General features: G+C 39.0%; 2 protein-coding genes across 5 annotated transcripts in view; both read right to left on the bottom strand.

Moving 5' to 3' along the window:
* Positions 1 to 79: 79 nt before the first annotated feature.
* pomt2 (protein-O-mannosyltransferase 2) lies at positions 80 to 8,726 on the bottom strand. 2 transcript variants are annotated; one of them, XM_076877482.1, is made up of 21 exons: positions 7,652 to 8,726; positions 7,492 to 7,576; positions 7,302 to 7,406; positions 6,422 to 6,530; positions 6,093 to 6,201; positions 5,815 to 5,974; positions 5,613 to 5,719; positions 5,447 to 5,529; positions 3,630 to 3,739; positions 3,461 to 3,527; positions 3,277 to 3,337; positions 3,100 to 3,178; positions 2,810 to 2,961; positions 2,632 to 2,723; positions 2,466 to 2,542; positions 2,305 to 2,376; positions 2,173 to 2,232; positions 1,987 to 2,092; positions 1,768 to 1,884; positions 1,389 to 1,500; positions 80 to 799 (listed from the first exon to the last, which is right to left on the bottom strand). In XM_076877482.1, the coding sequence occupies exons 1-21, from the start codon at positions 7,942 to 7,944 to the stop codon at positions 694 to 696; spliced, it is 2,262 nt and encodes a 753-aa protein (XP_076733597.1). In that variant the 5' UTR covers positions 7,945 to 8,726; the 3' UTR covers positions 80 to 693. The 2 variants fall into 2 exon arrangements, with proteins under 2 accessions (XP_076733597.1, XP_004540786.1); XM_004540729.3 differs by having other exon boundaries at positions 1,768 to 1,908; positions 7,652 to 8,725.
* Positions 8,727 to 11,173: 2,447 nt separating this feature from the next.
* The window catches only part of LOC101478535 (latent-transforming growth factor beta-binding protein 2), a 91,949-nt gene continuing 87,527 nt past the window's right edge, over positions 11,174 to 15,595 (bottom strand). For all 3 annotated transcript variants that reach the window (XM_076877479.1, XM_076877480.1, XM_076877481.1), the window contains one exon: positions 11,174 to 14,166. In XM_076877479.1, coding sequence (XP_076733594.1) covers positions 13,991 to 14,166 — 176 coding nt within the window. In that variant the 3' untranslated portion in view covers positions 11,174 to 13,990. The remainder of the gene's footprint in view (positions 14,167 to 15,595) is intronic.

Here is a 15,595-nt window from a genome sequence, read left to right as displayed (position 1 = left end):
ATGCTTCATGTTATTGTACAGAACATAAAAACAATTTAAAGGTTTCCTTCAACTTCAAAAATGTAGAAAACTTTACATGTATAGATACAGAATGCAGTATCACTGTTTATTGATCACATTAAAATGTAAACAGAGTCGGTAATAGTCTTACATAGTATAAAAATAGTGTGTAACACACAGCACTAATGGCTAAATACAGTACCAAAATACTAAGTAATGAGTAAAATCAGAAAATCCCTAATCAAAATACAGTCTAATAGTTTCTAACTGTACAAAATTTAAAAACGAAAATCAGGGAGATGTAGCATTTAAACCTTTAAAACTTACTTTTTAAAAACTTTTTCCTTTCAGGCACTTTAGCTTATTGTTTTTAATTACAGTACACGTTAAATCTAGGAACAGAAGTTGTGATGTTAGTTAAGGCCTCTCAGAGACAAAGTTAAGATTCCCACTTACACCACAATCGGGCTTTCACATTGCATTGAGTTAGGTCTGCCTTAACAAGCATTCTTCATGCATGATAGACAACGTCAGGTGCAAATGCTGTGACACAAATACTAAGACACGTAGAATTTCAGTCAGTACCTTTTAAGAATCACTTCTTTGTGCAAACACTACTCTGTCAGTTTTAAGTCCCTTATACTCAGAACAGGTGCAAGTCACATCATTAGTGTCATCTTCCTGCAAAGCAGACTAGAACTCCCAGGAGTCCATCCACTTCAGATCAGCCATGGCGCTGCCCGGCTCGTGTGCTAGTGGACCCGTCATGCCATAGGACAGCGGATGAAACAGGTAGAAACTGACAGACAGTGAATGGATCAAAGTCAGTTACACTAAGTAGATGAAATACTTCCATTCTTGTGCTAAAATGGGCTATGAGATCTAAAGTCACAGCAGCAAGAAGTTCAGTGTAATTATTCTTTTAATATTTAGTAAGAATTAGCAGAGAAGCTTCTTTCTGAGAGCCAGATGAGAAGGTTGTAATCCTATTAGAATATCTGTATGATAGTCCATCCAAACTTGAAAACTGTATTAAATCTACATGATATACATGACAATATATAGCATATTAAGAGCACCTGCTTCCTTTAACTTAAATGATTTATCAATCATGATGGGCTGTAGGTATTAATCTTGTCATTAACTCTCAACAAAACAATAACAATCCTTTAATAATTCATAATCTTTTCATCCACAGCAAACAGAGTCTGCTACAAGAACTTCATGGCTAATTAAACCATTAGGACCATCAAGAGCATCAATCAAAGTATAAAACAATAGTTGGACTATCATAAGGAACTACATTATGTAGCAGATACCTCACAGTAATGATAGGCTGTTTCTGACAGTGTTAAGAACAAGCTGATTCTTCATAGTACTCAGCTCACCTGTAAAGAATACTAAACAGAAGCAGCAGCTGCCCAGCTCGCTGGAACCAATAGGAATAAGGTGGGTGGAGTAGAAGGTCAGCACTTCTGAAAAGGATGTCTAACGTCAGTCCTGGAGGAAAAAAATACAATTATTTAACCAAAATTGCAAAAACTGTCTGTCAAGTATGCAAAACTGAGATAACTGTGTCCTAAACACTGTCGACTCTAATGCAAGCCATTAAGTGAAGTAAGCTGTAAGTGAAGTATTGGCGACACTTTCACCCACCAAACCTGCTGAAAAAAGGTTCTTATGTGTGGCTTCTACTTCACTTCTGTACCCCTGCACTCCCCTCTACACGTTATAGTTGGAATACAGAAATCCAGCACAGTTTGGTACCTGTTAACATGCTGCTGAAGAGCATTGCAGGGAAGTAGTGGTGAAAGTAGAGGATACGACCCATGGTAAAAAAAGGTGCATAATGCAGGAGCCAACCGAGCATCAGCAGTCCACCTCCTCTCACAAGCACAAGAGAATGCTCTGAATCACAGGACAATAACGCTTTACTTAAAGTCACGATGCAAACACATACTGTTAAGGCACCATTATTTACCATACCTATTCTTTGTTGGCCCAATGAAAAACCTCTTTGGGTGGCTATGGAAGCCACCGCCACCATGGTGAGATACAACCCCAAACTGGCCAGATTTATCCACCACACCACCTGAAAACCATTTTCACCATGAGGACACTGATCTGCTGGTTAAATGAGATTGTAAGCATAAAACTTAAAAACAAACTTACAGGGTTCCCCAGCAGGTAAACGCGGTACTCTGTCGCATTTACTCCTGAAAACCTCAAGCCCTTCACGGAAAGAAATTACATGAAGTTAAAAGATATTAAAAAAATAATTTTATTTATTTATATTTAAAGCACCTGGTAGTTGATTGGCCAGTGCCAAGGTTTGGAATTCATCTCATTGTCTTTGGGTTTTAAGCCACTATTTCCCTAAAAGACAATAAAATAAAATGAAAAGAAATGAAGATGCACTTTCTTTTAAAGCAGATGAGCTTATTTATTCTCTTATTATTACTTACTCTAAACATAACAATATGGGACTCCAGTAAGATTTCCAGAAAATTGGGCTTCAGCACAGACAGACTAATGTTGGGTACTGCCAGAACACACAATACACAACATGTTAGCTGCTGTCTGACATCAAGAAGTGCAAACACAAAATAGGAATGAATGAATTAATCATACATTTTGGATTAATATGGTCCTCAATGTTCCACTGAGAGCTTGGGGTCTCCTTCAAGTAGGGACTACAGGTCACCTCTATTTGTTCCCAGCCCCTAAACAGAAACAACACTTGTAGTGCGTTGTGTACAAATCGGTTGTGTACAAAGTCATCTCAAATTTAAAAGTATGCTCGTTTTACCACTTTGGAAGAGTTTTGCCAGAGGAGTAAAGCACACAGCCGGTAGCTCGATGTAGAAAGCGAACTTTGCTGCGCAGCACCTTTACTGGGTCACCCTTCCGACCTCCGCACACCTCCACCTGCCACAGGTCATTGGCGTCCCCTGTGCCATTCTAAGAACAGACCAAAAATAATTTTAGTGTTGGGGTACAGAACACCCATAAAACCCCAAAACAGAATATGCAATAAATCTGTCGAGTCCAACTGAATCTGTATTTTTAGTGCAGATGTTATGTTAAAGCCTTCCTTACAATGCCATAACCTGTAACCTGGAAGTGCTTCTTGGTCAGAGGCGCCTCATGGAGGTGACTGTGAAGGTTACGAGTTGTCCTGAAAGAAAAACACACACACAAAGAGATTTGGGATAGAACTGAGACTGAATCACTTTAAATAAAATGTGCATTTTTCTTGTCACTCATAATACTTACTCTTTATGCTCCAGTCGAACGATATCACCATGGCGAACAAGATCAGGGTTGCCAGATTGAGCTTATTAAAAAACAAAACCCCAAAACAATAGATATGAACAATAAAACAACAACTCTTTATCCCAGCTGGATTTTAACATTGTATTTGGCAACATTGTTAAATATATCAACGTCAGTTCCTCACAATTATTATCTTGTTGTCTGTGAACCACCCACAAGTTGTTGTAGTCCTTATGGAGGTAGGCTGTCACCTGTAAGCAAAGAAATTATAAGAAAACATTTAAAGTTAAAAAAACAAAGAAACTACAAATATAAATATATAAAATATTTCAGTTTTCAACAAGTAGCCTGACCTGCTGCTGCCTTGCGCCAACTCCTTCTGGGTATAAGTGCCAATGAGAGTGCAAATAACCTCCAGCAATACGGAGGTTTTTTATCGTAACGGTAGAGCCAAATGCCAGGTCTGCATGAGAAAATCAACAAATCATAGGATCACTACCATCGTCAGAAAATGTAAATTAATAAATTAAACTTTTTTTTGTTATGTCTCACATAACCACATAATGCACACAATCAAAAAAATTTTAAATAGCTAAGAGACTTAATAAAGTCCAATTATTTTACTGTTAAACAATTAATTTGCATTTAATAATATTTATATTATAATAATAATAATGGATTGGATTTATATAGCGCTTTTCAAGGCACCCAAAGCGCTTTACAACACCACTATTCATTCACTCTCACATTCACACACTGGTGGAGGCAGCTACAGTTGTAGCCACAGCTGCCCTGGGGCAGACTGACAGAAGCGAGGCTGCCATATCGCGCCATCGGCCCCTCTGGCCAACACCAGTAGGCAAGTAGGGTAAAGTGTCTTGCCCAAGGACACAACGGCCAGGACAGAGAGCCCAGAGATCGAACCGGCAACCTTCCGGTTACAGATGCGATTCCCAACCCCCTGAGCCACGGTCGCCCCAATCTGTAAGCTTACAGAACATATTTCTTTATATTTTGCTTCGAAGGAGCAAGACTTTGTTGCAATGCAGTTCCTTATTTTAAAAGTGCTCTTCTAAAAGTCTTTCTTTGGACATCGGCTGCTTTTTCACTCAGTTTCAGTCCAGTCCTCGTCTCTGATCACAGCAATATTTTTTGTCTGTTAAGCCACTTAAGAATCAATTTTAAATTGTTTCTTTAGGCACACTGTTAGTAGAACTCTGGTACAATAACATGCCATTTGTTTCCATTTATTTAGCAAAGATAACACAGTTTGACAGGCACAAAATTATTGCACCAAGGTGATTCCCAAAGTAAAAGTGGAAAACCTGGCATACATCATGTGAAGTGTGCCGTAAAAATAATTGAGGAAACTGGACAAGTGGAGGACAAAAGAAGAAATGCCAGGTCTAAAAACTAACTGTAGGAGATCAACAGCATCTAAAAGTCATGTCCTTAAGAAATGCATTTAGTCAAAGCTGTTAGGTTTGCTTTTGCACTGATCCTGAGAATGAGACCGATCTGTCTTCCCACAGCCTTTCCCGAAACCAAACCATACAGTTAGAGGAAAGCACAAAATGAAAACAGAACTTATCAGTGAGCGAAACAGAACCCAAATTGCTGTCTCCAAGTCTTCTGTGATTTATGCCACCGCAAATATCACAAACATAAATTTGTGTGATGCAATGTAGTATTGCAACGGCTTCGACTTTGTAATACAGACTCGGACTGCGTTCTACAAACAAATGATCAAACAATTAGTAAATAATGATTAGTAATCAATATATCATTTGACATTTACGGTAAATAACTATTAACAATTGCTGAATTAACAATAGATTTCCCATTTATCAGCAACAGTTGATGTCAAGGTGTTACATCATGGAAACAAGTAAAATAATTACATTTATTCAGAGTGTCTATTGAAATGTTTTGAAAAGTAACAAGTGGTCCTTGCACCAACCGCTTAAGGGATTAAACCCTTGATAGTGAAATCCTTATAAAACTTTCCCAGGACAGTAAAATGTAAGCAAACCTTTCAGCCCATCTGGCTATCATATTAGAGGAATGTCTACGTTTCTCTTTGACCTCTTTTTCCACTTTCTGAGTAGCGTTTAAGTAAACACAGCTGCAGTGACATTTGGTTTTATTTAGAGCTCTGTTTGCAACTCACACTCAGGCATAGATGCATTGTGTAGGTTGTTCCCAATTAGACGAGACTGAAAGGCCGAACTGAAGAAACCATCTCCTGGTCCACTGGCAAGAAAAAAAACATAATGATTACTCACATAATACGGTGAATGTCAACATATGTGTACTTATTAAACACCCATTCTCACCTTTTGTTCAGCACAACAAAGTGGACAGCAAATATTGTAACATAGAGGATGAGGGGAAGCAGGATGAGTGCAAAAGCCCGAGCAAGAAAGTGCTTTGCAATGTCCACCTGGTGCCAGGAAACATGAGGAAAAGGGCGGTCAAACCTCCAATAACCACTGACGATATCGGCACCAGTAAGCTTAGTAATATCCTGCTGTTTACCAGCGAGAGACTCATATCTCCCAGAAGTCTCCATAGGTCCCAGATTGTGTTCAGTCCCACCAGGATGATGACAAACAGACCCACAAACTTTACCCCCAAAGCCCCAGCAAGGTTTATACCAGTAAGTACCAACCAAAGCCACCAGGAGGCACTGAAGGACCTGGAAAAAGAAGAAAGAAAAGAAAAGATTCAGTAGGGAAGAAGGAAAGTAGTTAATATTATTAACAGGCCATAGTGAACCTTTCACCTTTGACAAACAGATTCTATTGGTGTCCTACCTATATCTCTGCTGGTTGAATTTCACCATACTCAGCACTGCTGCCATGATGAAAAACATGAGTATAGGGTCTAACAGGATGTACTGGGAGATGGTGATGCAGCCAGTGTCTGTCAGAAAGGTGTTGAACATATTGATTCACCTCAACATACACAGTAATCAAAGGAGGCATCAGCTGAAAAGGAAGACGATGACCAGGATGGAAAATCATTTTTAAGTCACTCTGAGTCAGAGTCATAGTGTAGTCATTTCTTCACTGCTTACATACTGTTCGTATGTGTAAGAAATCCATAGCAACTTTCATCATAAGACAATTAAATGATGATTTACCAAATATGAGCAAGGTAGCAGCGATGATAGCAGCAGTGCAGGAGTTAGACAGCTCCAGCACTATAAGGTAGGCAAAGATGGGGAGGAAGGAGCCCAGCGTGGCGCAAAACTGCAGGAAAGGAGGAAGAACAAACAAATCAGCACCTTGAATTCATTTCTTAGGTATTTCTTACATTTGTCTATTAAAACTGTATCGGCTATCAATTAGGAAATTCCATGTCGACTGCATACATGCTTCCAGTCTGACAATCTCTGAGACATTTCTTCATAAAGAAACTACCAATTTTGAGCTTTCTAATATTTTAAGTTTGCATATAAAATATACATATTTTGTGATGAAGTTAGGGGCATTATACATTTTCCCCAAACTAATTTTTTAAATATTTACATTTTTCTTTATAAGCACAGCCCCAGAGGGTACATTTCAATACTTGTGAAATTGACAGACTTTATGAAAAAGAGCATACATTTAGTATGGTGGTTAGCAATACCTCACAGAAAGAACGTTGGGTTCAAATCGACCATCCTACTGGGACCTTTCTGAGTGGAGTTTGCATGTTTTCCAGGTACTTTGGCTTCCTCCCACAATCCAGAAAGATACAGTTTGTGGGGTTAGGTTAACTGGTGATTACGCAGAAAATGCACTTCAGAAAAGGCCCCTGGGATCAGCACAAAAAGTCTTTTTTTGTATTAACATGCAAACTAATTTCAATTCAATTCAATAAAAATTTAATTTAGCAGATTTACTGTTAAGAATCATATCATAAACCAGGATTTTTTAATCAGGGAAATCAGAGAGTGTCAGACAGGGAATTCTTATATTTGGTCAATTCATGTTTTGACCCAAAAAGCAGTTTTCCAAGTGTGACAAGCAGCATACCCCTCTCATCCCCCAGTAGTTTTGGTTTTCATATTTATCTCCTGGCTTTATGAAAGGAAAGGTGCCATCGTAGCCACTCATGTAACCAGCCAGCCCTATCAGCATCTGCAACAGAGTGTCAAAGGTCAACAGGTACGGGACTGAAGAGCCTTGCATGAAGACAGACCAAAGACATACTCTGCCATCTCACCTTCCCAAGAGGAGGGTGGACATCAAAGAAGAAGGTCCTGTTGATGTAGTAGCTCCCCATTTTTCCAAAGTGAGTCTCATCCCAGCTGAAAGACCCAAATCACTCATCTTGTAAACAAGACTCAAAGTAAGCATTGCTTCATGGAGTAAATGTCACTCACCACACATGAGGGGGCTCAGTTATCATGTAGAGGCGTGTAGAAAAAGACAGCCCTGCCACCAGCATTAGCAGCACTTTGCTTGGAGACTCGATGCTTTCTCGAGCCAAAAACTGACCAGATGGTCCGTTTGAGGACTGTGTGTCACCTCCTGCTAAGTGTCCAGCAGTTTGACTGTTCTTGTCCTTGGACACAGGAGTGAATGTGGTCTGAAAGCTCTTTTCTGGTGTGGGGCATGTTTTCCTGTTCCGTAGTGCTAAGGTGTTCCACTTTGGAGTGCATTCTGCTTTTGCCATTAGGAAAATAATCCTGTAATACAAACGACTAGATCCCTTTCCCACCAGGTAAATCAGTATTTGGGTGATACTACCTAACCATATGATATGTGGTGATACCTAACTGCGCTGTCAGGGGGCGAGGAGCTAGACTCAACACGGATATAAATAGGAAGAAACGTTTGAACAGCTAGCAGCACTTCTCAAAGCTGTGTGTCAAAACAGGCGATACAGACAGTGAACGTCACACCTACTCTACTCAACAAATTACAACACATGATATCAGTTACACTGCCCCCAACTTAATGACAAATTTCTTCAATAACCCCCCTCTCTAACTTTCTAGCTAAGTACGCCGCTGGTCCAATGGCGACATTTAGAACGATATTAGCTAGGAGCTAACAGTCTACAATTACTGCTTAATTAATCAGTGGTTTTACATTAGGAGGAGCCCGGCACCTTACGGGAGGTTGTAGCTCGAGTCAATGAAACACGTTTGAGACACGCTGGCTTCTAGGAGATGTATTTCTGTGTAATACATCCACGTATTTATGTGGACGATGGATGATGAAAGAATAAACTAAATTTCCCAAAATCCTTCTTCTTCGTCTTCTTCTTCTTCAGTCAAGTTTAACGGCAGCTTGCATCCAAAACTGTTGCATTACTGCCATCTCCTGGCTGTTAACCGTCCGTCACTCCTGAACCCTCAGATCCTCATGATGAGACCAGTACTTCTCAAAAAACGAAAAACCACCACTTTCCCTTCACCACGACTTAACTTTTTAACCACTTGTTCAAACGTAAGTTCCTCCCAAAATCCTTCTGGGATGCCGTAGGGATACCTACGGATCCCTGAAAGGGTCATGTTGGCATGTTAGGAATTTTTCTTTGAGATTTTTCTAAAATATTGTTTGTTAATATTGTTTAATATTGTGTTTGTACATTTCCGTTTTCCTTAATACACTCATGGTATACTCACCAGATCAGGGAGCCGCTTTTTAGACTGCGAATAAACGCATTTAAAATTTGGCCAATGTGGAAAGGCGTGAATACGTTGGTGTAGTTCAGAAGTAAGCCCACTAGAGGGAAATATAGTATAATAAGTACGTTTAATTAATAAGAGAACATCTCACGGTAGATTTTGTTAACACAGTATGCACTTGCTGACCCCACACTCGTTAGCCTAGTGGATACACATTTTTTAGGAACTGGATTTGGTCCATCACTGATCAGTCTTGCGCTGCAATGTTGAATCATTTTTCTTTGACATTTTAAACGTTTAATTTACCACAGTTTGAAGAAAAACGGTCAGCATGTTTGTGTGTGTTCATATCTGTCAACCCCTGCATTTAAAACAAGTGTATTAATTTAAATAAAATGTTATTTTGTCATAGATCATCCTAACAAATAGTTGTCAAAACAAAAGGAAAAGTATTATCTTTATTTAGCTTTATTTTGTATTTTTAAACGTAGTTTAAGAAATTTGTAGTGCAGTAGAAACAGGTGCAAATTGTAGGCTTTTGTTATGTTTTGAGTACAATTATTTTTTATTATTTTTTATTTACGTGGCTATAGCTATATATGGGTAGGATTCAATTGATTACTTAATAAAATTCGATTAAATGTTTAGTAATAAAAATCTAGAGGGGTTTTTTTGTTTTCCAGAAAATAGTAATACTCATTCAGGAACATGTATTCATATTGTTATAACTTGTTACTGTAATATACGTATATATCATTCTTTATATAAAACTTTGGCCTTCAGATCAATCTTTTGACCCTGAAGCTGAGGTCAGAGGTCAAATGTGACAAGATAATTTTTATTGTTTTATGTTGCTTTCTATATGTTGACAGGACACAACATACGTGTAAGAATCTGTCATGGTCTGCGACTCCGTGTTTATGTTTAGTTTATTAGTATTCTGTGGTTTTGGTTACCTTGGGTGTTTGTACTCTTCTGTTTCATGGTTCATGTTCCTATGTTCTGTGTCCCCCAGTCTGTGTTAAGTTGGTGTGTTATGTCATTGCGTGTATGTGTTTCCTGTTTTATTGTGAAGGTCTGCGTCTTATGTGAGTGTTTTCAGTTTGCCTCCCTAGTCTCGTCACGTTAATCACTCCCAGCTGTGTTCCCCACCTGTGTGTAATCTCCCTGTGTTCTCTGAGTGTTTTTAAGTTGTGTCTTCTGTCATAGTAGTTGCTATTTCGTCTGTGTTGTTTCCCCTCGGTCTCCCTGCGTCTCTCCACGTGTATTTCCCCGGACCTCCCTGCATCTTCGTTTCTGGTTTGTTTTGTTAGTTTTACCCAGTTTAGGTTTTCCTGTTTCACCATCACCCACACCATTGCTGTTTGTATTTTCTTTTGTTTAATAAATACTCATCTGCACCAGAGCTGCCGCATTTTGGATCCTATCTCCTATTCCACACGTCTGCCACCCGCGGTCGTGACAGAATCATCACAGTATTTATCGAAGTCATAAGGCTTTTTGTCCATTTTTGACCAATAAATCATTGAGCTGACCCTGAAGACCTTGGTGGGTGTAAGCCAGATTTTAATGGATTTTAAACATCACATCATTCTACACCCCTGCAAAGTTTCTCAAGCCTTTTTGAGCTAATGTGTTTACAGACAGAAAGAATGGCGTGCACGCAAATGCTACCAAAAACGTAACCTCCTTAGCAGAAGTAATAAAAAAATCAAAATAACTCTGCTTCAATTTATATGGCTTCTCAAACAAATTTACTTTAATAATAATTCAGTAACATCAGTAGTTCCTAATAAGGCTTAATTTATTTCAGAGGGGAAAACACTGACATTTGTGAAAAAGAAAAGAAAGAAATCCTACACGTGTTTAACGACAAGATGTGTTTCTGCATCAATACTTTTACTTCAGAATGATTTGAAAGCTTATAGTACAATTAAACTCTATTTTAAAAATATAAAATAAGTTATTAGTTTTTATTTATTGATTGAAATTGTTCCAACAATTACCACCAAACATATCATGATTACAAAATAATATGCCCATGATTGGTGTAGATACTTTAACCACACTGTTTGGGAACCTCACAGCTTTGTGTAGCAATAAGCCCTAATGACTTTAATGATCATCATTTGTATATTGCATACTAAAACAAACTTACTGTTCTTGTTTTATCCCAGTAAACTCCCCAAATTACTCTGCACGTATACACATGATGAATGCAATGTGTGTTGGGTGCTATTTGTCAAAGTAAATTATCAAACGTGTAGATCTTTTTTTATGTTTTATTTTGATGACTGATAGTGATTACAGTCAAGAGGTAAACAAAATGAATGAGCATGATGTTTCCACTGACCACAGCTTTACATTTATCTCAGGTTATTTGTGGTTTTGAAAGATTTTAAATATTCTTTTAGTTCTTTTAATTCTTAAAGTTATGGTTCAGGTGATGATTTAACCAGAAGAGAATAGTGGATGTAGAAAACAACACAAAATATTTATACAACTGTAGGTTTATAGGCTGGGGAAGCAGGTTAATGGCAAAATGTAGTCATCCTCCAGACTCTGAATTAGACTTTAATGTTTCTGTGTTGCTGCAATTTCATCCTGAAAATACAAGACTACAAGGCACGTGTGGTTACTCAGAAACCAGAAAGCTGATACTGTCTATGATACATTCATGACATAAGGATCCACCAGAGACTAAAGCTCACAACGACTAATATTTAGCTGTAAAGTTGTGATGTGCAGAAGTGGGTGCTCGCCTTCCAAAAGCATCGTCTTTGCAATGGAGGAGTCAGAATGTCTGTAATTAGAACAGTGCTGCCACTTCCAAAAAATATAATTCATTGTCTGCTCCACAGGGCAGGGTATTCACACAGTTCCTCTGGTACAGTGTCAGCCACTCTCCTCATACATAAAAAGAAATGCTTTAAAAAACATTTTTACAGACATATAAATCTACAAAAAGCTATAATGACAGATATTTCTTACATTTTATGTTTTATGTTGAACAAAATATTTGTTGTGCTATAATGCAATGAGAGAATATATAACAAAAATAATACATAGTACTAGATCTGTACAAAATATACCAAACCTCTCCAACAAATGAAGCCTTTGTCTTTACATGTGTTCAGAGATGCAGACATGGGAAGTGTCTGGATGTGAGATTCGAAACCAAATATGTTATGTGTGGAAAAAGAAATCCTTTTGCCTGTTTGATGTGGTTGCATGAAACAAATTTGCCCTCGCACACTTTCAAAGCCAACAAAGAGAATCAACGCTGTGATCGTCTACTGTAAAACAAGCTTAATACTGTTAATAAGAAAGGTACTGTTTTCCTACATTGCTGCTGATATCGCATGAAAATGGAGTCAAACATAAGAAGACAGGTTCTATACGCTCACTGTCCATTTCATTAGGTACAACTGTTTATCTGCTCCTTAATGGAACTTGCTAATCGGCCAATTACATGGCAGCGACTCTACAATTTAGTAAATAGACCTGGTCATAACGAGTTGATGAAGATCAAAGTACGCATCAGATGCTGCTGAGATTTTTCCCACATGACCATCTGTAGGTTTTAGAAGAAGGGTCTATGTACATGTTAAACTTTGAATCAGATTGGCTACGGCAGCAAACGACCAGACTGGGCGCTAGGCCTGTCACGTTCACCAAAATTGGACAAACAAAGATTGGAAAAACGCTGCCTGGTCTGATTAGTCTCCGTTTCTGCCATGACATTTAGATGGCTGGGTCAGAATTTGGAATAATCAACATGAAAGCATGGATCATTGGTTCTGGTGGTGGTGGTGTAATGGTGTGAGGGATATTTTCTTGGCACATTTCTACTCCTGAGAACTGAGAGAAAAAAAATCTTTTAGTTGAACTTTTTTTGTGATTTGTTTGTCCACTACAGAGGACATAAATGAACAAGCTGGGTCTCAGGAGCATAAGCAGAGATCCCACCTGGGCTCATTAGTACCAAATAAGTCCACCAAAGTATTGTTGCTGATCATGTCCATCCCTTTATGACCACTGTGTATCTTCAGATGGCTGCATCCAGCAGGAAAATACTCTGTCACAAAGTTCTAATCATCTCAAACTGGTTTCTTCAACATGAAAATGAGATCACTGCACTTAAACTGACCAAAATCTCTGCTGAATGTTTCCAGGACCTTGTTAAATCTATGCCACAAATAATTAAGGCAGTTCTGAAGGCAAAAGGGGGCCCAAACCAGTACTAGCAAGGTACACCTAATGATCTGGTCAGTGAGAGTACATCACAATGCTTTCCATGTGTCACACAGATCATCTTATACATCTACAGTCTCTCCATGCCCACATAAAGGGTGAAGCTGGTATTATGGAAGCTTCGCTGCTTTGACCTCCCAGTTCTCAGTCCAGAGCTTCTTCAACGGCAGCTTGTAGGTCATCTTAAAGGAAGACAGCTGTGGGAAAAGTTCCGTGTTGAATTTCTGTTTAGTCCAATGTAACTGAGACTGAGAAATTGATGAGAGGTTTGACAGTGATGAGCATCCCGATATACAGTATGGCTGATTTCTGATGACATTCCTTCTTTTACAAAATACATTTATTATTTCCCCACACTGTCTCTGACATCAATTACCGAGACAAGTAAAACGAGACGAATCAAGTACGCCATCTGAAATATTTTGCTTTCTTAGTTAGCAGAGGCCCGTCATGTAAATGAAATAAATAACACACAAAAAGAGAAGGTGATAGAGAAAATAAAGTGGAAATATATATATCTGCATATCAAATTGCCTGGGCTTACTGAATAAAAAAAGTCCACAAAATCCCTTTAAGGCAAATGGATATTTGGAGAATGCTAAATCCCATGTAATACATTCACTGCACAATTCCTGGTCCTCTTGAATGTGTGTGAGGGGGATATAATGCATCCTGTGCTGAATGCAAGTGTGTGTTTTCTATATGTACATGTGTCAGTATGTGTGCGTGTGGTATGTAGGGAAACGAGACTGGACGTTTCAGCATTACTGTTGGAGGTTTAGAGTCAAGCCCTGGGGGAAAATGGGCAGAGAAGCCGGCACTCCAACATACTCAGTTTCCTGCCTCCCTAAGCCTAGACTCTGGGATCGCCGGGATGCATTTGTGTGGCTTGGCGGAGGCCACGAAGCCCGGCAAGCAGGTGCATTTGTACGATCCCTCTGTGTTTGTGCACTCCCCGTTCTGACACAAAGGCACTTTGTCGCTGATGTCCTCACACTCGTTTATGTCTGAGGAGAAAGGACACAGCATGAGTTAGTCAGCAGGGAGAATCCCAGAAGGAAAAGCTGCCTATCTGCTGCTGAGGGGTCACCTCAAAATTATAATTCTTCCCTTTCCCGTCCTTTCCATGTTAAACTCCAACAAATTTGAGTTCTGTTCTAACTTTTCATCGTGATAAATGATCACATCAGAAACTATGATTTAAACACATGAAAATACTTTTGATAATTACTTGTTTTTCAAGAAAATAAATCAAACAGCTAATAGTTCTCAAATGTGAGGATTAGGTGCTTGCCTTTCTCTTGAAGTATTGTTCGACTCACATCATACAGTACACAAATCAGTGAATGCATCAGGGGTAATTTGGGGTTCAGCTTCCTGCCAAGGACACTCGATATGTGGACTGGAGGAGGTGGGGATCAAACCACCAACCTTCTGATAAGTGGACAGCTCATCCTATCTCCTCAGCCGTAGCTGCTCAACAAGTGACCAACACAAGTGTTTTAATTACTTTCACAAAGGTTTGCTGTTGGAGTTACTTTCCCTCAACACGATAAACGTGTTGCATAGAATCTCATATATCTTTAATCAAACATGCCGTCATGTTGCGTGTCAGCTGGACAGGATCTGCACTCGATTTCCCAGCCATCTTGAGAGCCGGACTTCTAAGAATGATGGTAAAATTAACAATCCACTGGATTGTGTTTCCTTTTGGCCTTCAACAGGTTGTTCTTTCTCTTTTCCAGCATGGGAGGTCTGATTGTCATTTCATAGCAGTCAATCTCAAATGACCCTCTTTGTGTTTATGTCATGTTCTGCTGGGGAAACGCTAGCGGTGAGATTTATAAAAGGAGGCAGGGCATGAGTTGCATAGCTCCCACATGTTTCCACGGTTTTCAATGACTTTTCTTGGGAAAACTGGCTAACCTTGAAGTCGATAAGCCTGTAGCGGACACAATCTTGCAATCATAGAATTTCATTACTAAAAGACAGACTCTGTTTTCTTACAAAACAAACAAAGTACATTTATAAAAAATATCTCATGTAACACACAAGTGGCTAAGATTCAAGGCCTCCTTGCTCTTGGCAGTGTACAACCAGGGAATGTCAAACCAAAGGGTAACACACGATGGTTTTGTGGAGTACACGGCTTTCATTAGTTTCCCATAAAACACAAGTTAATGCAAGGTTGTTAAATTTAAAGCTTCTCCTTGAGGGCAAAGATTTACTGCATGAAGAGTTAACCTACTGGCTCCAGAAGTTTGAAACATGAAAGCAGAGTTCACTGTGGTTTGTTTTCAAGATTCAGCACCATATTTTTAAATGAGATATGATGTTATATGAAGTGACTGATTCTCCTATTGATCCAAGGAAGCCCCTGAACATTCTTTATTAGGAAAACATGATCTAAATGTGGGCAGCCTACTGAGAAGGCCC

Source organism: Maylandia zebra, linkage group LG19, assembly GCF_041146795.1.
Source record: "Maylandia zebra isolate NMK-2024a linkage group LG19, Mzebra_GT3a, whole genome shotgun sequence".
In the NCBI taxonomy this organism is placed as follows: Eukaryota; Metazoa; Chordata; class Actinopteri; order Cichliformes; family Cichlidae; genus Maylandia; species Maylandia zebra.
The sequence above is the reverse complement of the archived record's forward strand: the minus strand, read 5'-3'. Positions and strand labels throughout refer to the sequence as shown.

Excerpts from the sequence above, each read along its gene's own strand:
- pomt2 (XM_004540729.3), bottom strand. The coding sequence starts at position 7,944 with ATGGCAAAAGCAGAATGCACTCCAAAGTGGAACACCTTAGCACTACGG. Across the intron at positions 2,962-3,099 it reads AGGTTACAGGTTATGGCATT|AATGGCACAGGGGACGCCAA; the intron begins GTAAGGAAGGCT and ends GTCTGTTCTTAG. Across the intron at positions 2,724-2,809 it reads GGCAAAACTCTTCCAAAGTG|GGGCTGGGAACAAATAGAGG; the intron begins GTAAAACGAGCA and ends GTTTCTGTTTAG.